The sequence below is a fragment of the Saimiri boliviensis genome, chromosome 4, assembly GCF_048565385.1.
Source record: "Saimiri boliviensis isolate mSaiBol1 chromosome 4, mSaiBol1.pri, whole genome shotgun sequence".
Classification (NCBI taxonomy): domain Eukaryota; kingdom Metazoa; phylum Chordata; class Mammalia; order Primates; family Cebidae; genus Saimiri; species Saimiri boliviensis.
Window position 1 is genome coordinate 70,233,769 of NC_133452.1, and position 25,032 is coordinate 70,258,800.

General features: G+C 35.3%; 1 protein-coding gene across 1 annotated transcript in view; it reads left to right on the forward strand.

Moving 5' to 3' along the window:
- Nucleotides 1-25,032, forward strand: part of FBXL4 (F-box and leucine rich repeat protein 4) — an 86,028-nt gene that overhangs the window by 21,113 nt on the left and 39,883 nt on the right. Inside the window, exons 3-6 of the mRNA XM_003922916.4 lie at nucleotides 260-843; nucleotides 11,973-12,318; nucleotides 16,530-16,774; nucleotides 22,883-23,096. Coding sequence (XP_003922965.1) covers nucleotides 332-843; nucleotides 11,973-12,318; nucleotides 16,530-16,774; nucleotides 22,883-23,096 — 1,317 coding nt within the window. The 5' untranslated portion in view covers nucleotides 260-331. The remainder of the gene's footprint in view (nucleotides 1-259; nucleotides 844-11,972; nucleotides 12,319-16,529; nucleotides 16,775-22,882; nucleotides 23,097-25,032) is intronic.

Consider the following 25,032-nt stretch of genomic DNA (forward strand, 5'->3'; position numbering starts at 1 on the left):
GGGCTTTAGGGATTATATATCTTCCATTGCCTTATAATATAGTTTTGCTTCCCATATTGTATGCATAACAATATTTAGGTTTTTTAAAAATACATTAGAACATTTATTTATACCAGACTTCACATTTGTATTTTAAAACTTTTTTTTAAATTTCATTCTGGGAAATTACATTGAGGATAGAGCCGGTTTGTTACCTTATCCATGCATTTTTCTGCTTATTTAAATTATTTTACCTCACCAAGCCATTCATTTTTTTTAGAACATCCTTCAAAGAGTCCGTGCGTCTTACTGAGGACACCTGACCTTTTGAAGCTTCATAATTCACATCTAGATGTCACCAGTCTTTCCCATGTTAACAGTTCTGACTATGTTTTATTATATATGCCTTCGGCGCCGAGCCAGGACAGCTACAAGAGGAGAGATGATGAACAGCCATAGAGCCATAGAATCAAACAGCCGGGCTTCCCCTCTCAATGCAGAGGTGGTCCAGTATGCCAAAGAAGTAGTGGATTTCAGTTCCCATTATGGAAGTGAAAATAGTATGTCCTATACTATGTGGAATTTGGCTGGTGTACCAAATGTATTCCCAAGTTCTGGTGACTTTACTCAGACGGCTGTGTTTCGAACTTATGGGACATGGTGGGATCAGTGTCCTAGTGCTTCCTTGCCATTCAAGAGGACACCACCTAATTTTCAGAGCCAGGACTATGTGGAACTTACTTTTGAACAACAGGTGTATCCTACAGCTGTTTATGTTCTAGAAACCTATCATCCCGGAGCAGTCATTAGAATTCTCGCTTGTTCTGCAAATCCCTATTCCCCAAATCCACCAGCTGAAGTAAGGTAAGACTCATTTTTTAGTGACCTAAGTTATATGGCCAAAAGGTTTTGGTTGTATTAATATTGGAGATCTTTTTATTGGAAGCAATCATTTAAGTAATTTAAATTAATTTGATTTTGAAAATCGTCCTTCATTTCCTGATGAGAAAAAAGATCATTCATATGAAGATTTAATGTAGACTTTATACCTGTAATACTTCACGCTATAATATTCATGGCATATGAATTTGTATCTCATAAAATTTACCAAAATTAAAAAGCACAATTTGAACTAAAAGGGACATGGGTCATTCTGAGAAGTTAGTAAGAAATATGACTTTGAAAATATTTTCAAACAGGCATTGTGTTATCACTTTTACATCTTTTCAACAACTTAACAATAGGCCTATGAGTGATACTTCAGAGGAGGTCCTTAGGGGATTTGGTTTAATGTTAGTTGAATGTTTTTGCAACAAGCATATTCATTTAAAAATCAGTGTTGCTTTAAGTAATTCATGCATTCTCCCTACAAGCCTGTTTTGCATAGCAGCTACTTGGCTGTTGTTTTTGTCATTCAACCTCCTAATTTTTAAAAATGTTAGAATGCAGTCTTCCATGTACCCTGTCCTCCAAGTGCCTAGGACCCATTCCTCCCTCAAAGAAACCAGTTTTATCAGCTTCCTTTGTATCTTTCCAGAATTTCTTCATGCATATACAAGAAAATACAAATATAATTTTTTAATATACACAAAAGTAAGCATACTCATCACCTTGTTCTGTACCTTGTTTCACACAGTAGTATATATTGGGATCTTTTCACGTAAGTACAAAGAGAGCTTCCTTATTCTTTCCTACAGTTGCAAGTAGGGCATAGTGTGTATGAACCCCAACTTAGTAACCAGTCCCCCATTGATGGGCACTTAGTTGTTTCTAGTCTTTTGCTGTTATAGACATTAGTGCAGAGAGTAACCTTATTGTAAGTCACTTCACATGTGTGCAAGTATATCTGTGGGATAAATTTGCAGAAGGGTTTCTCAGTAAAGGATAATTTGATAATTTTATAATGTTTAACATTTTTTTTTGCATTTTAACAATTTATTTTTAATTACATTTAATTTTAATTTTTAACATTCGTAATTTTGATATGTAATGCTAAACTTCTCCCCAAAGGGTCTGTACTATTTATATTCCCACTAGCAGTGCATGTACATGGGTGTTTTGCCAAAGCCTCACCCAAGAGTGTATTAATAAATTTTAATATTTTTGCAATTTAATAGGTGAAAAATGTTATCTCATGTTAATTGCCAAACTTATTTTATTATCTCTGAGGTTGAAATCTTTTAATATGTTTAAAAGCCATTTATATTTCTTTTTTTTAAACTATCTGATCATATTGTCATTTTTTCTATTACTCATGGATCTTAGCAGTTTCTAGGACTTTTATATCACTTTATTAAATCACTCATTCATTAAATATTTTAGTGCCTACTATGTGCTAGGTGTTGTTCTAGGTATTAGAGATGTGTCAGTGAGTAATGAACAAAATAAATAAAAGCCCCTGCTCTTAGGAGCTTATTCTAGCCTGAGAACAGTTAAAGGCACCTGTTAAACTGTAGGACAGCCAGCTGCCAGTGCAGGAGGAGCAGGGCAGGGGTCAGCTGCTACCTCTGTAACATGCTGCTCCTCTGATGTCTCTGTCCCCTCAACTCTAATGGGAGACCTCCAAGGGCCTGCCAGAAAACATGCAGAGTTCAGGCTAACTTGGAGATTGCTGGTATAATCTTTACTTGTTTTTTTTTTTTCAGAACTACCTTAATAATTGAACATAATGTTATTAGTCATTTTTGAAACCCAGAAAGCCAGCATACTTTAATTAAAATAATATTTTTTTTTCTCCCTAAGTGGAATAAAAAGTAATACTGGAGTAGGATCTTTTGTATTGTTTTGTTTTGTTTTGTTTGAGACAGGGTCTCTCTCTGTCACCCAGGCTGAAGCGCAGTGGTATGGTTTCAGCTCATTGTACCCTCTGCCTCCCAGGTTCAAGAGATTCTCCTGCTTCAGCCGCTTGAGTACCTGGTATTACAGGTATGTGCCACCATGCCTGGCTAATTTTTGTATTTTTAGTAGAGACGGGGTTTCATCATGTTGGCCAGGCTGGTCTTGAACGCCTGACCTCAGGTGATCTGCCTGCCTTGGCCAAAGTGCTAGGATTAGCAGGCATGAGCCACCGTGCCCTGCTGGATCTTTTCTTATATGAGAATTGTTTTATTAGGACTCTGCCATTCTTTTCCTCTTTCTTACAAAGTTATCTACTTTTTTCCAAAAATCTGAAAACATTTAGGAATGAGATCTGTGGAATATGTAATGCCTTTTCTCCAGTCTAAAACTTAACCACTGCATAACTAATTTTAAGTACAAACTATGCTCTTGAGGTACTGAGAGTTACTGGTGTGTGATTGTGGTTAAAGTTAAAACTTTATTTATGGCTGTATCCCTAATTTGCTTTACTGATTTTTAGCTTTAGTATACTGAAAATGTCATTACATTTTAAAAGAAAAGAAGGTGACCAATATATTATTAAGATGTAAGAAAAAGCCTTTTTAAATTTTACTGATTATGAAATCAATAGATGTTTTATTGTTTAAAAACAAGCTAGAAAATACAAAAAATAGGAAAATATATATGAAAAAATATCTAGGCTGGGTGCTATGGCTAACACCCGTAATTCCAGCACTTTGGGAGGCCAGGAGCTCAAGACCATCCTGGCTAATGTGGTGAAACTCTGTCTCTGCTAAAAATGCAAAAAAAAAAAAAAAAAAAAAAAAAAATTAGTTGGGCAAGGTGGCACGTGCCTGTAGTCCCAGCTACTCAGGAGGCTGAGGCAGGAGAATCGCTAGAACCCAGGAGGGGGAGCCAAGATCATGCCACTGCACTCCAGCCTGGGTGACAGAGCAAGACTCCATCTCAAAAAAAAGAAAAAGAAAAAAAAAATCTGTAATTCTTCTGCCCAAATTCAGTAACTGTTAAAATTTAGGTGAATTTTTTATACAATCAGAAACATTTATTGAACACCCTCTCTGCCAGTTCACTGCTAGGAACCAAGTAGAGAGACAGAGATGGCTCTTTTTTGAGCTTACAGGCCAGCCTGGAATAGGACCATGAGCTCATAAAGAACATGTATTGCCAGAAGGGAGAAGCTAATCTATGTGGCCCTGAGGAAATGACTTACCTGAGACCTGAAGGTTGAGTGAGACTCCAGTGTGGATAGGTAAGGGTGAGAGACAACAGCACATTTGAAGGTAAGATCATGAGCTAAGATCATGGTGTTTGAGGAAGTGAGAAAAGTCCAAGAATGCAGAGAATAAGCTATTGTCAGCTGCAGACATGGGAGTGACCTTCTTAAGATCTAAACTGGTGGTTTCTAGATTTTGAAATTTCATAGATGTTTTGGATCCAGCTACCCAGAAGAGTATCTTGAGGTAACTATTCCTTGCAATTTAGTATGGAAATACCCTGGGAGAAGCTGATAAGGGAGTAGGGAAAGCACAATGGGAAAAAGTCAAGCAAGGATGCAATTTCATATGACGTCGCAGTCTGCTGGGAGGCAAAGTTGATGGTGGGCTGGGCTCTCACACTCCTGCACTAGCCGGTCTTTGACCATGGGCTGAAAGGCTAGGAAAGGCAGACAGTCGGTCTTCCAGGCACATGTCACTCCCTAGATGAAGCCCAAGGCAGTTCTATGAAGACGATTGTAGTCTAAACCCTTAGGAGCAAAGTAAGCCCATCTGGAGGTGGCACCATAGAACTGATGAGGTGGGGGGTGTGAAGTGAATGGTGTTCAGGTGGGAGGAGTCAGCCACAATAAACTAGTAACATGATAATCATAAAAATTAGGGAACTCATAGACTTGTCAGATTATTTACCTTGCTAAATAAAATTTAACATAAAGTAAAAAGACAAAATACCAATTTTATCTGTCATCACCATGATTTCATAAAAGAAACCTCAGTTTATACCAAGAAATTAGCATGATCAGAATCTTCAATAAAGAGCAGTCGGCAGTTTTATAAGAACATATATGTGTGTTCATTTTTTTGTATGTGCACACATAAATGTGCACACTAAATGTGCATTCTCACATTTAGTGATGGAAAACTCCATCATGCACTACTGTTTAGGAACCACTGGGCTCCACTGCCTATTATTTTAATTTTATATCCCTCCTTAGGAGTTAACAAACAAGAATGTATTGAAGTAGCTCAGGAATTTGTTTGCAGGAAATGGACTTCTCTTAGTCCCAGAACGTTTAAAATTTAAAAAGTCTTTTCCTGTTTCATGTGATTGCATTTCTTTGTTCAGTAAATGAAGTGGAAAAGTTACAGATAGTTCTACCAGATCTTAAAGTCCTTTCACTTCTTGCCTAGTGCCTTATCAAGAGGAAAAGAAAAAGATCCTGAGGATCTTCTTGCCTATTACCTTATTAAGAGGAAAAGAAAAAGTGTCCTGGTCCTGAGAATAACATCTTAATGGATGCTTGTTTGAGACTCAGAAAATAGGGTAGCTCAGGGTTACCATTTGGAAGAGAGAGACAAGGAAAAGTGAAAGAAGATGAAAAACAGAGGTCAGATTAAAGAAGCCAATTGGAATAAAGTTATTTGGGAATGAAATTTAGTGATGTGGATTTTTTTTTGAGTATTCAAAGCATTCCAACTATATAATATTGAAATTAAGAAAGCAGGGAGAAGGCTTTCATAGAATTTGCTACCAAATGGAGTTGCTTAAGTAACGATTTCCCAAATTTGTCATGATCTGGTCCTTTAGACTTTGTTGGCCAAGAAACATGATTTTGTCATTTAACTCAGAATTGACCAAGCTCTTCACTGGTTAATTATTTTTTAAAGCAGATGCTAGTTTATTAGTTTCCAGTTAGAGATGGGCTGGGAGGCAGGGAGTCAATAGATAGGCCTTTCAGAATACTTGCTACTTCTATTTCTCCTTGTTTTCCTATACTGTTCCTTCACTTCCAGCTAGTGAAATGGAACAGAGTTGGCAAGATAACTTTCTTTGCTGGCTACCAGATATACTTAATAGCCAGGATAAATTTTGGTTTCAGGGAAGCTTTTTCTACTAATCTGCCGGTGGCTTCAAGCCTGAATACAGGTTGGAAAACTTAATTTCTTTGGTTTCCATTAATGAAGAATCTCTCTTCCTCTCATCCACTCACTGCTTCTTGGTTGCCCTGGAGAAAGTTTTTCAGTGGTATAACAGCAGGTCAGCAGTCACAGAGAGAGTGGTTTATTGTTTCTGATCATTGGACACATAGTAGTCATCCAGTACAATCAACAGAAAGAACATTAAATGGGCTGTGTTGGTTAGCATCCCAGAGTTGAATGCTCCAGATGCAGACTGCAAGCCCAGTCTCAAAGACATTCCAGGCTGAATTTTGCACATGTGATATTTGAGATTTAAAATACTTAAAAGAGTACATTAGAGTTTGTCAGGTAGATAAATACAGTATAAAAGAATAATACTAAACATGTAAATATACATATTATAAAGGCCATGACTTAAAGGAGTTAATCATATCAACACTGCCCTGGGGCTAGAGAATTAAAAGAGTTTGGCTTTCTCGTGTGTGTGTGTGTGTGTGTGTGTGTGTGTGTGTGTGTGTGTGTGTACCTGTATGTACATGTACATATGTTTGTTTTGTTTTCTTGTTTTCACTAACTAGTTTTTATTCTGGTTTTAGTTTTCCAGAATAAAGAAAAATTTGCATATTCTCTTGTTGGGTAAGATAGATACCTTTCTCTTTTTAACTTTGAAATGATACATTGTAGTTCTCTTGGGGAATTTTAAACAAAAACTCACTTTAATGCAGATAGCAGAAAATCTATTTGTATTGGTCTCATAGTTAATATTAATTCAAATGATCACAGACCTATAAATAATTTTTCTGTCATACGTCTTTCTTGTAATTTTTTTAGGTTATCAAGAAAAAAGTAAAATATAAAATAAACTAATGATTTACTTGGAATTTTTTTATGTTTAGACATATTTTTAAATCTTTCTAAAAACTAATACGATCCTGATATTCTATTTGAAGTATAATTTTTGCAGCTTCTGATGTATGAGTAACTAAATAATCTTCATGCAATATAGAAATCAGAAGCAAGAATGATACTAAAATAACATTGATCGTAATATGTTTAAACATGCTAGAAATGTTAAGGAACTCAGTTTAAAGTATCATCTTAACCTTGTCTATTTTGCATGTTCTGCAAGTTAGCTAGAGAGGACTTCTGTAGATTAATGCATTATTAAAATTGAATATTTATGTTCTAATCAATGTCTTTATGCTTATATATATAATTTTATAATTTGATTTACATTATAATGCATCTCAAATTATACATGAAGAGCCTGTATTGTGTGCATATTTATTTATTGCTAAGAATCTGGTAGAAGTTATTTCTATATTATGTTTTCAGTCTTTTTCTTAAGCCTCACAAAACTCCCTATTGAAACTAAACAACAAAATAGGCTGGCTTAGTTCACATGTGCTGTGAAGCAGCATAGGTGGTTATTTCACAAGGTCTTGAGTGGTCCTTGTTTCTTGGAGATGTTCTTCCAGCATCGTCTTGTGTCAATTTGCAGTAGTGACAAAAGAGTAAGACCAAAATTTGAATTTCCTCATATATTCTACAATTTACTCTGTGATACTTGGAAATAAGCTATCCAATATTAGTCATACATTTTTCACCAATGTTGTTTTAGATGTTTCACGCTTCTGTTCCCCAGCACCTATATGGCTAGCTCTGTTTTACTTTATGTATTTGCATTAGAGTATTCAAATCAATTCGTTTGTTAGGAACCCTTGATTTTAGCAGCTAATCTCTGGGGACACTTCTTTTTTTTTTTCTTTTTTTAATTGTACTTTAAGTTCTGTGGTACATGTGCAGATCATGCAGATTGTTGCATAGGTGCACACATGGCAATGTGGTTTGCTGCCTTCATTCCCCCATCACCTATATCTGGCATTTCTCCCATGTTATCCCTCCCTGACCTCCCCAGCCCCCTGCTGTTCCTCCCTTGGCACCCACCAACAGATCCCAATGTGTGATGCTCCCCTCCCTGTGTCCATGTGTTCTCATTGTTTATCACCTGCTTTTGAGAAAGAACATGTGGCATTTGATTTTCTGCTCTTGTGTCAGTTTGCTGAGGTTTATAGTTTCCAGATTCATCCATGTCCCTACAAAGGAAACAAACTCATCATTTTTTATGGCTGCATAGTATTCCATCATGTGTATGTGCCACATTTTTCTTGTCTAGTCTGTTGTCAGTGGGCATTTGGGTTGGTTCCAGGTCTTTGCTATTGTAAACAGTGCTGCTGTGGACATACGTGTGCATGTGTCTTTATTATAGAATGATTTGTATTCCTTTGGTTATATACCGAGTAGTGGGATTGCAGGATCAAATGGGATTTCTATTTCTGTGTCCTTGAGGAAGAACCACACTGTATTCCACAATGGTTGAACTAGTTTACACTCCCACCAACAATGTAAAAGTGTTCCTATTTCTTCACATCCTCTCCAGCATCTGTTGTCTCTAGATTTTTTAATGATCACCGTTCTAACTGGTATGAGATGGTATCTCAATGTGGTTTTGATTTGCTTTTCTCTATTGACCAGTGATTATGAGCATTTTTTCATATGTTTGTTGGCCTCATATATGTCTTCTTTTGAAAAATGTCTGTTCATATCCTTCGCCCACTTTTGAATGGGTTTGTTCGTTTGTTTCTTGTAAATATGTTTTAGTTCTTTGTAGATTCTGGATATTAGCCCTTTGTCAGATGGGTAGATTGCAAACATTTTTTCTCATTCTGTTGGTTGCCAGTTCACTCTAATGATTGTTTCTTTTGCTGTACAGAAGCTCTGGAGTTTAATTAGGTCCCATTTGTCTATTTTGGCTTTTGTTGCCATTGCTTTTGGTGTTTTAGTTGTGAAGTCCTTGCCTATGCCTATGTCCTGAATGGTTTTGCCTAGGTTTTCTTCTAAGATTTTTATGGTGTTAGGTTTTATGTTTAAGTCTTTAGTCCATCTAGAGTTAATTTTAGTGTAAGGTGTCAGGAAGGTGTCTGCACACTGCTAGTCAGTTTTCCCGACACCATTTATTAAACAGGGAATCCTTTCCTCATTGCTTGTTTTTGTGAGGTTTGTCAAAGATCAGATGGTTGTAAATGTGAAGCATTGCTTCCAAGGCCTCTGTTCTGTTCCATTGGTCTATATCTCTGTTTTGGTACCAGTACCATGCTGTTTTGATTACTGTAGCCTTGTAGTATAGTTTGAAATTAGGTAGTGTGATGCCTCTTGCTTTGTTCTTTTTGCTTAGGGTTGTCTTGGCTATGCAGGTTCTCTTTTGGTTGCATATGAAATTTAAGGTGTTTTTTTCCAGTTCTGTGAATAAGGTCATTGGTAGCTTGATGGGGATAGCATTGAATCTATAAATTATTTTGGGCAGTATGGCCATTTTCATGATACTGATTATTCCTAACCATGAGCATGGAATGTTTCTCCGTCTGTTTGTGTCCTCTGTTATTTCCTTGAGCAGTGGTTTGTAGTTCTCCTTGAAGAGGTCCTTTATATCCTTTGTTAGTTGTATTCCTAGGTATTTTATTCTCTTTGTAGCAGTTGTGAATGGGAGTTTGCTCATGATTTGGCTCTCTGTTAGTCTGTTATTGGTGTATAGGAATGCTTGTGATTTCTGCACATTGATTTTGTATCCTGAGACTTTGCTGAAGTTGCTTACCAGTTTAAGGAGATTTTGGGCTGAATTGATAGGGTCTTCTAAATATACAGTCATATCATCTGCAAATAGAGACAGTTAGACTTCCTCCCTTCCTAATCGAATACCCTTTATTTTTTTTTTCTTGCCTGATTGCTCTGGCTAGAACTTCTAATACTATATTGAATAGGAGTGGTGAGAGAGGGCATCCTTGTCTAGTGCCGGATTTCAATGCTTCTAGTTTTTGCCCATTCAGTGTGATGTTTGCTGTAGGTTTGTTGTAAATAGTTTTTATTGTTTTGAGATGTATTCCTTCGATACCTAGTTTATTGAGAGTTTTTAGCATAAAAGGCTGTTGAATTTTGTCAAAGGCCTTCTCTGCATCTATTGAGATAATCATGTGGTTTTTGTCTTTGGTTCTGTTTATGTGGTGAATTACGTTTATAGACTTGCTTATGTTGAAGCAGGCTTGCATCCCTGGGATGAAGCCTACTTGATTGTGATGGGTAAACTTTTTGCTGTGCTGTTACAATCAGTTTGCCAGTATTTTATTGAAGACTTTTGCCTCTATATTCATTATGGATATTGGCCTGAAGTTTTGTTTTCTTCTTGAGTCTTTGCCGGGTTTTGTTATCAGGATGATGTTGGTCTTATAAAATGATTCGGGAAGGATGCTTTAGAGACACTTCTTAGGTTCAGGTTGACAATCCAGGTTTATTGTTCTGCCTTGTCACTGGAAGAAGGTACCAGCCTGCTTCTCTTTCCTCATTAAACCTGCCACAGCCTGCTCTATCTTTTGGAACTCTTTCTCTGCCTTCCAAGATTGGTTATAGAGTGTAACTAATTTCTCCATTGCTACTTTAATGTTGCCTCTGAATACAAATACTCACAGACTCTATATTTGATGGATTTCATTACTATGTTTCAGAAGAGAATCAGTAAAAATAACAAATATAAGATTTTAAAGGTTCTAGAAACTGTAATAAAAGTCCCTACTGTTAAAGTTCCCTATTCTGTGTTTCCTGATTCCCTTAGTGATATGATCATTAGAATTCCTATGGAGCTTCAGCCTAATGCTTTTATTACTGAAGGTAGAAATTGTACATACTTCCCTCTCCATTCTTCCAAGATTGCGGCTATATGCTTTTTTTGGCCCCTTCTGGGCCTAAAAACATTTGGAGTACCCATATGTTGTTGGCTTCTATAGTTTTGGCTCTGATATCTCCCTTGAATTTCACATTCTTTTGTCTTTCAGTTTCCTGTATGTTTTGCCATTATCAGTTTTTACTTAGATCTCAGTAGGTCATTGGACTAGGAAAATAAATGAACAATTTATTGGTGGAAAAAAATCTCATATAATTAATAAAGATACTAAAAAATTTTAAGTGTTATTAGTAATCAGTGAATTGTGAATTACATCATAAGGAGATATGGCTCACTATGAAACTAGATATTATTTTTAATGCTTTCAGTGATTATTCTTATGTACTATTGGCATAAGCTTATTTGAAAGCCGTTTGTAGTGTGTATTGAGAAACAAAAATATTCTTATTCTTTGATATAAAATCTTTATTAAAAAATTTTACTAGCTAAAGTAAGTAACTAGGAATGGGGAAAGATAATAATTGAAGTATTTTTTAATAGTAGGTTGGGCATTTCATTGGGAGGAAGATCACACAAGCAAAGACACAAAGGTGTAAATTAGTTAGTTGCGTGGAAAATAACGATTAATGTGACTGAGAAGCAGGAGTTCATTTGAAGGGTTAGGGGAATGTTATTCTCCTTTTATGCATTTAGATATTTGCTAGATACTGAGGATACAAGGATGACTTAAAGATGGCAAAAATGGACATTTAGGAGAAGGGCATATGTAAGAAAGTTTCTATAAAAATTTCATGAAACTTATTTGATAAAATAAAGAGAAAAAGATAATATCAAAGTTTTTAGTTTGTATGAGGTTAGTGACAGAAATGGAAAAGCTGAAGCAAAATGATCAGTTGAGTTTCCACAGTTGGTTTAAGCCATGCACACAGGAGAGCTTTTATCTTTGTATGTTTTATTCTTACTTTGGGTTTGCTTACCTTGTAAAATTGAATGTTCTTCTGATACCTCTATCTATATGTTCCAGTTTTTAAACCGATCAATGTGAAATGTACAAAAAAGGACTGGGGACTTATACAAATAAATAATAAGGTCTATGGCATTTGGTTTCTTAAAGTTTTTTATATCTTGGGAACAATAATTATATTGTATTCTATTTATTTTGATGACTTCGTTTCACAATGCGACATATTGGGCATGGGGCTGTAACCTTAAGGGACCAGTAGATCTCATTCTAAACTGTATTATAGGGAAGTTTCTTTTTTTGGCAGATGGGAGATTCTTTGGTCAGAGAGACCTACGAAGGTGAATGCTTCCCAAGCTCGCCAGTTTAAACCTTGTATTAAGCAGATAAATTTTCCCACAAATCTTATACGACTGGAAGTAAATAGTTCTCTTCTGGATTATTACACTGAATTAGATGCGGTTGTGCTACATGGTGTGAAGGACAAGCCAGTGCTTTCTCTCAAGACTTCAATTATTGACATGAATGATATAGAAGATGATGCCTATGAAGAAAAGGATGGTTGTGGAATGGACAATCTTAACAAAAAGTTTAGCAGTGCTGTCCTCAGGGAAGGGCCAAATAATGGGTATTTTGATAAACTACCTTATGAGGTAAGCCAAAAATATTTAGCAGCAGTATTGGATATACAGTATAGATTTTTAATCTTTAATCTTTAGATATTGTTTACTCAGCATTGGTAATTGAGCATTGGAAAGGTATAAATAATTTGATGTGTTGTATATTTTAATTTTGGGAAAAACTAGAAAAAATAGTGTTTTAACTAATTTCACTGCTTTTGTTTTGGATTGACTTTAGTGTTTCTAGATAAACTATTAAGTATATATTTTCATATTGCTAATTAACAATAACCAAGTACAAAAAACAGTAATAAGTAACGCTCCACTTAAATTCATATTACACAGTTTAAATATGGCCAATACATGCTTAAATTTATACTAGTTATGGTAAAGATGATTTGCTATTAAAATAAGAATATTAATAAGACTGAGATGAGTGCTTATTCCATTTAATTCATCATTTCTCTAAGTGTCATTTTTTTTTTTTCTCTACTAACTCTATTCTTTGTTCTCCTAACTGTGATTTTTGGTCTAGGCAGGTAGTACTTTTACCTTGGAATTATTAATACTTTTTTTTGTGTCATAGTTTGCAGTCTTGGTTTCAGTGTGTCCGTACTGGGGTGTTTCCAAGGTATATTTAGCATCCCAGGCTACCAGATGTCAAATGCTAGTAGCATTCCTGGGCCGTGTGACACCAAAATCTCTCCCTACTAGTTTCAAAATATTCCTGGCGGTGTGATTAGCGGCAAGCATTTATTTCTGTCTCCCACTGAAAACTACTGTGTGGTTAAAAATGTATAATCAATTTTCTTTTTAAGAATACTTTATAGACTCAAATTTTAACCATCTTAGATATCCCGCTTCCAAATCGATGGGTATTTTGGATTTCACGATAATAACACAAATAGCTTAACTTTCACGAAACAATAAGACAGCCTCTTGAATGTCTTATAGTAATAGTAACCATAATGCCTCTCCAACATATTACAGTTAAAATGCCATGGTACGTCTTGTGAAGTAGCTAAAGTTGCCACATAAAGATGAATTTAAGTGTCCAAGGTAATTCAGTCTTTAAGCCATGAGACCAGGATCCCACCCAGACCTTATGTGATGGAAAGGAAGCTTCACAGATTGGAGAAGACAATCTGGCCCTTACTGGGAGGAAGGAGGAAAGATGAAGGGAAAGGTGGGTTTGGGGAGAGAGAAGAGCATGAGATACTGACAGTGTTGCACCTCAGGGCTCTGAGGAGGGTCTGTTGTGGCAGCACTGGAGCAATTCATCTGGAGGAGAGTGAATCGCTTCTTTGATTCTTACCCACTTGGAAAAACTGTAAAATAGAAATTTAAACTCAGCAAATACATTTTAAACAGTTGATTGAATTTTATCCAGACCTGATAAAATGTTTGACATATAGAATTTGAATGAAGGGCAGAAGACACTTTAGGCAAAGGGAAGAGAAGGTACAAAGATGAGAAGTGAAACTCTGTGACTTGTTTGGGATCTCCAGCGTTTCAGTGTGGCCAAAACATAGGATTTGATAGGAGAGCTGCAGGAAGTGGAATTGGATGGAGGCTCAGAGCTGCCTCAGTGCACCTACAGCTCCATGCATGTAGGTGACAGTGATTGGGACTCCTTGTCTTTGGCAGTGTGTAGTCTTCTCTGCCGCGCCATAGAGGGCTGTCTGGGTTTCACCAAGAGATGTGCATTTTATCCCTTCAGCCAGTGGTCTTCAGGATACTCCAGTATACAGCCAGATAAGTCGAGAGGAGTCATAGATACTTTAGCCTTTGTAGATAATTTACTTTTGCTAAAAAATTAGAACATGCCTTGAAGTAAGAAAATACAATAAAGTATCAGTTTACCTTAATCGGTGTATTCAATGATGTCTCAATTAAAATGCAAGCAGAATTTTTTTTAAATTGAAAAGTTTACCTAAAAATATGAAAATAGGAAAATTCTGGCAAAGAAGAGTGATAGAGGGGTATTCTCATTTGCATCCAAACAATCCATGGCATTCCAACGCATATATTTAAAAAACTTAGTTATTTTACTTGGAGGACTATTGATATGGGAGAAATAACATACAGATAAATGGAACAGATAGAGTCCAGGAACAGACCAAGAGGAAAGAAGGAAATGTATTGACAACTCCCCTCGGAAACTGTTATATTTCTATAGTTAAGAAGAAAAGAAAAATAAAAGCAGTTTCATACCTTTTCTTCCTTTTTTTTTTTCCAGAATAAAAAAGTTTCGATACCAGTGTTGTCTAGGATATAAACAAAAGGGTACTTTCAGACAATTTTTATGGATATATAAATTGATGTGAACATTCTGAATGGCAATTCTCTACTTGCATCAAAACTTTTAAATGTATGTAATTTACTATAAGAATGTATTTTCAAAGTTTGCCAAGATGAACATATATGCATAATACATACACACAATGATATTGCAGTATTATTTGTAATAGGAAAAAAGCAGGAAATACATCAATGAGAATCTAGTTGAATTATGTCACTTCTATGAAATGGAAGGAAGTGGATTTGTATGTGCAGATATAGAAAGATCTACAAGATACTTCATTAAATGAGACAAGCAAGTTGCTCAATGGTGTATATAGTATCATTCTTTTAGTGCAGATTCAAGAACAGAATTTTATATACATTTATTTGGAAAAGATCAGAAAAACTTTTAACATTGCTTATTTTCGGGGAGAGGGATGGTTAGAACTGAGTGTAGAGAGGAAGAAACTTTTCATATTAGACCTTTCTTCAAGGTTTGGGTTTACTTTTCGTTTGAAATTTTTGTTTTTTGTCTGTAATATTTTACACGTCAACAGGTGTATCTGGATGATGAGATTTGTTAGAGAAAAATTACTCAATCATGCTAGGTATAGGGACCACTGCAATGGGGTTTTGCAGTGTGGGAGAGGGATTGAGCTCAACAGCATGGGCAAGTGGGAATGAATAGCCAAGGAGCAGGTTGGAGAGTCAGTGGGTAGAAAATTACTAAGAAACATCAGGAGTAAGGGATATTCTGCTGCCCTCTTTAAACTTATTTGAAAGGTCAAGTTGTTGTTACTCTGCATTTTGTGATATTGTGGCTTAAAACAGTGAAATTCTGACCTGAAATTAATACTGAGCCTAGAAAATAAAATAAATTGAAGGAAAGCATTTAGGTTAATTACAAAACAAAAAGATTAGCTAGATAAATATGTTGCATTAAGAAAAAAAAAAAAACCTCTCATCTAAATAAGATTTTTGACATTTAGCAAATATTTAATATTTTTTTCTTTATAGTTCTTAGTTCAGATTAGGCTATTTAAGTAGTAGTTCTTTGAAACTAGTTTAGAAGCCCCCAACTGTTAAGAAAAAAACAAATCTTGGACTAGTTGAAGCAGATAATTTTAATTAGAGATAACAATCTCTTTAATTATGCCTTCTTAATAATTCTTGTATCTGTTTGCTGCTCCATCATCACCGCCAGCTGCCTTAAGCAGACCCCTTATTCCCTGTTTCCTAGAATTCTGCATTAGTCCTGTGGCTGGTTTCTCTTCCTGCTTCCTTGCTACCAGTAGCACCCCCTGCAATGATCTTTCTGAAACGCAAATCTGACCGTGTTCCTCTTTAGCTTAAAATCCTTCAGGACTCCTCATTGCTTTCAGGATAAATCCAAGCTTCTCTGTGAGGCTTTTGTAACACAGTCTTTACCACTATATTCTCTTTTCACCTAGTTTGCCCCTGACCCATTAGAGCTGAGTATTCCTGGACAGGTATACTTTCACTTTGGAGCCAGGCTTGTGTCTTGTGTTAGGCTTTCGTAGCATTCTTTGTTTCTTTTTGTCAAAGCTATTAACACATATCATTGTCCTTACCAATCCCCACTGTACTGTAAGCACTCTGAGAATGGACACTCTTTGTTTTCTGTCCCTGGTGTCTGGCACATAGTAGCTGTTCAGTAAATGCTGAGTATGACAAATTGTATTATTCAATAGATTACCAAAATGTATATTTGCACCTAAGAAAATGAGTAGGCAATATGAGCTGAGTATACTTTGAACAATCTTGAAATGAACTATAGTCAAATCATATAGACATATGATTTCTTCTCATTTGGATAATTCTGTTGAATGTTTTATTTACTGTATGAAAATATGGTTATAAAATGTATGACACTTTTATTCTTTATTAGATAGATCACTGCTTTTCACTCTTGACGATCTTGGTTTCCCTGTCTTATTTAGCTTATTCAACTGATTCTGAATCATCTTACGCTACCAGACCTGTGTAGATTAGCACAGACTTGCAAACTACTGAGCCAGCATTGCTGTGATCCTCTACAATACATCCAACTCAATCTGCAACCATACTGGGCAAAACTAAATGACAGCTCTCTGGAATTTCTCCAGGCTCGATGCACTCTGGTCCAGTGGCTTAATTTATCTTGGACTGGCAATAGAGGCTTCATCTCTGTTACAGGATTTAGCAGGTTAGTGCAAAGCCTTGATGAAGTTTTTTGTTTTTGTCCCCCCCCCACCCCCCAGCAGCAGGCTATACTTACTATGTAGTGGTTTTCATAATAAAAATTTGAAATTATATAATATGTACCTTACAGAAATAAAAAGGAAATGCATTTTGTGTGTCATCATATTTAGAATGCTGCTGATTATAAAAAATGAGTGTTTTACCATCCTCTTCAGCTAAATTTGATATTAATATGAAGGAAAACTACACCCTTTACTTCATGTTTTTTAAATCCCAAGTAACTTTAAACAGCTCTCGTTTCTTCTCTCATATTTTCGGCACAGATGATTAACACATTTTAAAAACTATTTCCAAATCAAAATCTACCTCTCTAATGTGATTTGTCAGAAATGGAAAACAATTTATTATAGAACATTTTTAATTAAATCTTAATTACATGTGCAATACATCACCCAGATTTAGAAGCTCATTTAAACTAATTATGTTGAAAATGCAATTGCATGCTAAATAGACGACCACACTTGCAGACCTGCCCAGGTGTTTCTGCTCCTTTCTATTTAAGCATTTAGTTTCCGTACTATTAAATGTCACCTGTTAAGCATTTGAAAGCTTGCACAAGTGCATATTCATTTAGCAATGCCATAGTAATTTTTCTTATGATACAAACAGGTGTTTTTCTCTTAACCTTGATCATGGTTTTTCTCATTGTGTGTTACATATAATCCCTGTGTTTTCATGACATGAAATGATGAAAGCATAGAAACTTTAGAGAAATTTTCTGTTATTTTTAATTAATGAATAATCCTGTATTCTATTTTTAAAAATGAAAAATGAACTATAGCAATCCCTGCATGTATCCCTAGTGAATGTGTTCTCGAACAGTGGTTTATGAATTAGAAATTTGTATGTGGAGCCTTGTTTCCTCTTAACTGAGATTATAAAAATAAAGATGCAGTTCCAGAAATAAAGATTTGATATCATTAGATTTAAATGAAGTCATGATGTTTGAAATAGTAACTATGTGTTCAAAATACTAACCTTGATAGTTTATGCATCAAAGTGAAAAATAAACCAGGGAGTAATGGCTAGTAACAGGTGTTGAAACCATGGATGCACTGAGTTTCTCTTCTGCCAGAAACTGAACCAGGAGAAGGGGTTTGTTGCTAGATATTTGGCAGCTGTCTACTGAAACACGGTTTAGTCCTTTCCACTTCCCCTTGTCCCAAATGCACACATTTCAAATTCGTTTCTTTGCTAATAGGACCGAGAAAGAACTGAAGCTAATGAAGGCTGTGAATATTTAGTGCAGACATTATCATAAACCAAGACTAACTGAATATGAGAGCAGATAGAACAAGTGGTGTCAGTGAGCATTATTTTACATGATATAAACCTTTAGGGTATTTTATTCACCCTCATACCTCTTTCCCAGTGTTTTCCACTAGCAAGAATTTATTAAATGTTTTCACCCTTTGTGTACAAGGCATTGTAGTAGGTGTTGTTGATCACATAAAGAGACATATGATGTATATAATATAGTTCCTGCCTTCAGGCTGCAGAGAAGACAGAGATATTAAGATAAACATATCCGTTATATGTTTTTATAAACAGAATAACAGGGTAGTCACTAATGTGACAGTGGTTAAAGGAAACATTGGCTGTGAATGGCTGAAGTCCAGCTTCGCTGGCAAAGTGCTGCATGTGACCGTGATAATAACGAGTCAAACGCAAAGCTAATATTAAATCAATTTTTAAAACTTTCTTTATATAGCTTCTTCTGGCGCATAAGAAGAAACATCACTTGTAAAAAGGAAATTTAGCTGTGCTATTTAAAAAATTTTTAGACTAGTAATGGATAAAGATTTTTTGAAAAGTTAGAGTTTCTATCTACTTTGTAACCCACAGTTTATCTTCCATTTTCAATTCACCCAGGGTAGTTGCTGTAGAGCTGTTTGAATAATCAGAAAAAGGCATACATAAGTTTAAGTTCTCATATTTTACTGTAGTATTTCAGCCAGTCAAATCATACAACTTGATGGCATTTCTTTAAGTGTAGTCACTATTCCCATTAAGAAAAGAAAAAATTGCAGTAACAGGGAGACAGAACCTTTTCTTGGGTGGGGCATATTGGAGTTTTGCCTACTGATTACTTTTGGGCTTCATGACTTGACTGCTGAATTGATCGTTATTATGGCTTGTAGGCAGCATTCCCAGAATAAACAATAAATATGCATGGCTTGATTATTAATGAATAATCTGTGAATAAGTATGGTCTGTTTATGCTCATTACTATGAAAAAGACTTATTTATAATACTTTAAAGAAGAAAAGCACATTTGAAAACCAGATACCAATGTTGATGAGCTGCTTTTTGAACACATCTTTGGGAAAAAGTTTGATGCAGTTTATTTTTGTTGCTTAAAAGCATTATCTCACAAGTTAGAACTGTTTAAATGGATTTTAAAGAACTTTCTAGTAATTTTTATTATTCAGAATAGCAGAGAAATAGGTTACATTGGAATAAAGAGAACTTAAAACTCTTTATCAGTTATTAAAATCCTGTTCTAGCTACAGATTTGTGATTTGCTACTTTGAGTACTGTCATGCATATCATTACTCATTAAAATCACATCTATTATAATTCCACTTTTCTAATATGGTTCCCTGAAGTCTTAGATGTTCCTTTGCCTCCCTGCCTGTTTGTGCTTTAGAACTTAATGGTATCATTCTGTTCAAAAAGCCTTAGGTTCATTTTTTTTTTCTGCCATTTTCCTTCAAATAGTTGCTGAATCGCCTTGATCTCCCCCTCAGTTGTGTGTGGGTTTTTACCCTAAACTCCTGTTACTGGTTCTCAGTAGTTTATATTCACTCCTTTGGGAAACATCTTGGATGCTTTCTAGATTAAAGAACTTTATTAGCTATTTTGACATAGCACCCTAGTTTTATGGTATAAAGAGCTTATTTCTCACTAATATATTTATTCAGTTGCCTGCCTATATTTTATACCATTGTGACTTAGATTGTCAACTCTAGAAAGTAGAAACCAGTTTAAGATTTCCCTTGTTTCTATCATTGCTTGATAGTACCCATACACAGTTTAAGCTGGAAGTTTTGTTTTTAGTGGTTTTATTTTGGATCAGCTATATTAAAATGATATTCCAAGTTATTTGGATTTAAAATTATCTTAAATATTTTGTTTTAGAAAACTCTGTGAGGGTCAGCTAAAAAACCATGAGATTAGGTATTGGAAGTTATAGATATTTATATCTAATTCTTCTCTTACCTTTTATACTTCAGGCAAGTTGCGAGGATTAGTACCCTTTATTTTGTGATACATAAGCTCAAATTAAATCATTCATTCATGTGATCTTAATTATTTTATGGTGCAAGTTACCATCGAGTAAATTACTTCTGATGTACTTGTATTATTCTGGACAAATTCATTCACCTCATAATGATAAGCAATTTATTTTTCTCTTCAGAGATTTCTTTTCTCATAGCAGGAGACCTAGTTTGGGATTGTTTATCTGACCTTAGGTCCTCTCATAAAACCTTTAGTATAAAAAAATACTTTATGAGCTTTCACAATGTATGAATTGACTGCAGGAAATAAGCAAGCTGAGTTCTCCTTTCATATGATCAGTGGCATAGCTGAGGTGAATAAATATATATATGTAATTATGCATTAAAATAAAACCTACATAAGGAGCATTAAGGAAAGAACCGAGAGCTGTATTCAGCTAATTGAGTCTGTCTCTGCCCTCTTGGGATGTAGATATGAAAAGGTATGTAGTATACCTTTTGAAAATTTAAGTAGCAGTAATATGAGGATATTAAATAAGCTGCTCAGAGTGAAAATATGCAATATGGGATTCTCGAGAGAGAGAGAGAGAAAGTCAGAAAAGTAGTATAGGTATAGTCATTATCTTACTGTGTTTTCAAATACTACCATTCATTAAATCAACTTGGAAAGTTCCTGTTGTTTGTTAACAGTTTGCTTTCTGATATAAAGCCAGTCTTTATAGTGATACATACTACATGAACTGTCCCTCACCTCTCTGATCTACTCATCTCCCCATTATTTTGTGCCTCTTGCATTCCCCATCTCACTGTTCTTCACTGTGTTTGTTATCCTGCCCTGGACTGCCCTTCCCTTTGCACAGAATGCTCAGATATCTGCTTTGCTCACCCTCTCGCTTCCTTCAGGGTTTTACTCAACACCTCTCTGAAGCTTCTCTGACTACTCTGTCCATCTCTGACACTTTCTATTGCTCTTCCCTGCTTTTATTTTCTCCTGGGCACTTTACACACATTTGCTGTTTACTTTTCTCATTTGGTTATCATCCTCTTCTCTCTTCAAAACCAAAGTAAGATTCAGGAGAGCAGGGATTTTGTTTTGTCCACTGCTGTCTCCCCAGTGCCTAGACCATGGCCTGGATGATAGCCAAAGCTCAGTGCATGTTTGCTGAATAAAAGAATGCATGAATGTGCTTCATGCGGACTGCAGTTTAGCTAATACAGCTAGCAAAGGAAGCAGTAGCGAGAGAGGTTGGAGGAGATCCAAGAGGGAGTTACGTGAGGAGTGTCAGAGTTTTAAGGAAGGAGTGTGCAGTTGTATGAAATGTCACAAATCAAATAATTCAAGTTTGGATTTAGAATAAATTGGTGTTCAGGTGTAAATAAGACGTGTGAGCTACTGAGTTATTTACAATATTTAAATTTGCAGCAACTGAATTTTTTTGTTGTTTAAATGTGAATTGGCCAAGATTTAACTTATACTTAATGTTTGTGGGGCGCTTTGACCTTTAAAAACTGCATTTACATAGTATTTCAGTTTCTGACCCATGAGGCAGTGTGGTAAATGTTATTACATACTTCAAGTCTGCATTTAAAGCTGAGGAAATGCTAAGACTTGAGTAAATGCCCTTTCCAAGGTCTCTGCTAGGAACTACTGCAACAATGCAAAAAAACCGTCTTTTGACCAGTGTTACTTTCTTTATTTACACAAGTAATCTAATTTAGTCAATTTTATTTTGTATGTATACTTGTAAGCTCATTAAATCATTTAGAAAAAAAGATGTGACATAAATTGACTTAACAGTATATTACTGATGTGACACCGGTTGGAAGATTATGTCAAGAGACCTGGACAGGCATAATTGGTGCACTCTTAAGAGGGTTAGCTGATAAAGTTTCATGGATTCAAATACTCCTACATTCATGTTTACTTTTAGATTGTTTTCAGAGGATGATCATGGACAGGACTATTTTTCCAACTGTAATATAACTGAGATAAATATTGTGATAACTACTCTGATAAAGCATTTTGTGACCTTCACCTTGGATTATTTTTATATATTTTCTGTGAAGCTGCAATTGAATATTTTGTGATAATTTCAACATCAAGCAGTCCAGCTGCTAAATAGTAACAGCTGCAAGGACCATATCCTAACAGTGTTGTAGTTAAACCCACTTAGATATTTTCTGAGTTGAGAGGAGTCTAGTCTGATTTGTTTTGAGGTTATTTAATTAAAGTTGCCACTTTTGCACTTTTGTGTACAGTGTTCAAAATATATTATCCAGTACTGGATAGGTACTGTTGAGGGGGAAATATCTTCCAGAGTTTAGAGTTTTTTTATGTTTTGCATTTTTTTTTTTTTTTGGCTTTACCAGCTTAGATGTGAATTAAAAGTAAGTAGGAAAAACACATCTACTTTCTTAATTTTCTACAAAATGGAATGGTGTCATATATATTAGTCTACTTTCTTTTTCGTAGTAATATCTCTAGGGCATCTTTCCAGGTCAGTGCATATATTATCTAACTCTTTTACTGTATAGTATATGTTATAACATAATCTATTAAACATTTAACATTATTTAGCTGACTTTTCTCTGGTGTGAATTCATTTTATCCTTTCAAGTTGATTATTTTAGCCTAACCATTCATATTTCAGTATGCAGTGAATAAGAATTTAAGCAAAACAAATTTTTTATTTTCCCTAGTAGAAATCTATTCTTTTAAATGTGTTTTCTTAGAGTTGCTAAAATTCCAAAGTTCTTGCAAAAATATATTTTAGTTTTATAAAATTTACATGGAATGTTATTTTTTGCAGGTTTCTGAAGGTTTGTGGATCTGAATTAGTACGACTTGAATTGTCTTGCAGCCACTTTCTTAATGAAACTTGTTTAGAAGTTATTTCTGAGATGTGTCCAAATCTACAGGCCTTAAATCTCTCCTCCTGTGATAAGCTACCACCTCAAGCTTTCAACCACATTGCCAAGTTATGCAGCCTTAAACGACTTGTTCTCTATCGAACAAAAGTAGAGGTAAGAATAATTCATAATTTTCATCCTTGCTAGTATAATAACCAACTGAATATTTAGTTTTAATTGCTCATAATGTGTTTTTTTATTTTTAAATCAAGTTTATGATGCCATATAACTACTCTAAAATCTTTAGAGCTGATTCAGTCATTGTAAAGTTATTTAGAGCCTAATACGTTTTTAATTTGTAAGGAAATGTTTTTCTCTGTGCTCTTAAAATTTTTTTGATGCTATTCATGTTCCCAGGAAAAGAAATAAGCAGTTGACTGAAGTAAGCCAAAATGCTCTCAGGGAATGAATTAGAGAAAGGTAGGAGCATATAATGAAAGAGGACATTTGCTTGGAGCGGGAGGAAGCAAAGTGGTATTTATCCTGGACCAGACTCAGGGGTTAAACCTTGTAATACAGTAGTTAATAAGTCTCATTTAAAAAAAAAATGGAATCATGTTATATATATTAGTCTACTTGATTTTTCACATAATATCTCTAGGGCATCTTTCCAGGTCAGTGCATATATTCTCTAACTCTTTTACTGTATAGTATATGTTATAACATAATCTATATAACATTCTCCAAATAATCAACATTTAGTTTTTTCAGTTGTTTTACAAACTACCTAGCACTAACATTCATCTGTGCATAGTTTTACACATACTTAAACCATTACTGTTGTTGGATAGAGTCCTAGAAGTGGTGTTGCTAGGTTAAAGAGTATGTGCCTGGGCCCCTGTAGTACACAATCAGTTTGTCATATACTTGTTTTGTCTGCTCCATGCATATTTGCCTTCTTTTCTATTCCTTGAATGTTTTGACCTGGTCCCAGCTCAGGACTTTTGCTCTTTTGTTTTGCCTGTCTGGAATGTTTGTCTAGCTCATTATGGCTGCCCTTTTTTCAGCTCAGTGTTCAACTGGCATATTTTTTTAGAGGTGGCTTCCTGGACACTGACAAAATGTAGTTTCTCTTCTAGTTTGCTTCCTTCATATCACCCAGTTTTATTTCCTTTTTAATATCCTTATCACTCTCTGAAATGATATTTGTTTTCTTGCTTATTTTCTGTCTTCTCACATTAGGATGTAACGGTAGAAGCCTTGTTGGTCTTTTTCATTGCCATGTTTCCAGAATCTAGAATAGTACTTGGTAAAGATTGGCTATTCAATAAATATTTGTTAAGTAAGTGATAAAGATAACCAAATTACTTTTCCAAAATGATGTACCAGTGACTTGGGAGACTGGATTAATTCTGGTGGGAATGGTTTGGTTCCTAAGGTTGATGTAAGGTGAATAGGTTGTTGTAAGGTGAGGATGCCCTTTGTGTTTGGCCTCTTTGAACTGTCTCTTTGTCTTTGACCTTCTGCCATGTTAAGACACAGCAGGAGAAAGCCCATATCAGAAGCCGGGTAGATGACAGTGCCATGCCCCTTGAATTTCCCAGCCTACATACCTGTGAGCTAAATAAACTCTTTTTCTTTATGAGCTACCCAGCCTCAGGTATTTTGTTATAGCAACACCAAATGAACTAAGACGGCATTATTCTCAATTTGGGGCAATATGTTTAGCTAGACTTTAACAGGTGACCTGGCGGGGTGGAAAGAAGACTTTGATTCTAGTTCTAGCCATGTCAGTGATAAGCTTGGTAATCTAGGTTAAGACATTGTCTCAGATTCCCAGATTTTTTATTTATAAAATGAAAGAATTATTGTCCCTGAATGCTAGATGATATTAGCCTGTGTTTTTATTGGTCTGTGGTGAAATAACTCCCCATTTGTGTGGGTTTAAAATTGTTACCTATCTTATTTTGGGTAGACTGTTGATTCTGAAATTATACCATGCCTGCTTTTTATTGTAATATTTACTATTTGATGGGCCTATGTACTATAAACTGAAATCCTCTTGAGTAAGGAGGTTTTAAATGCCTCATTTAAAATTTTCTGATTGTTT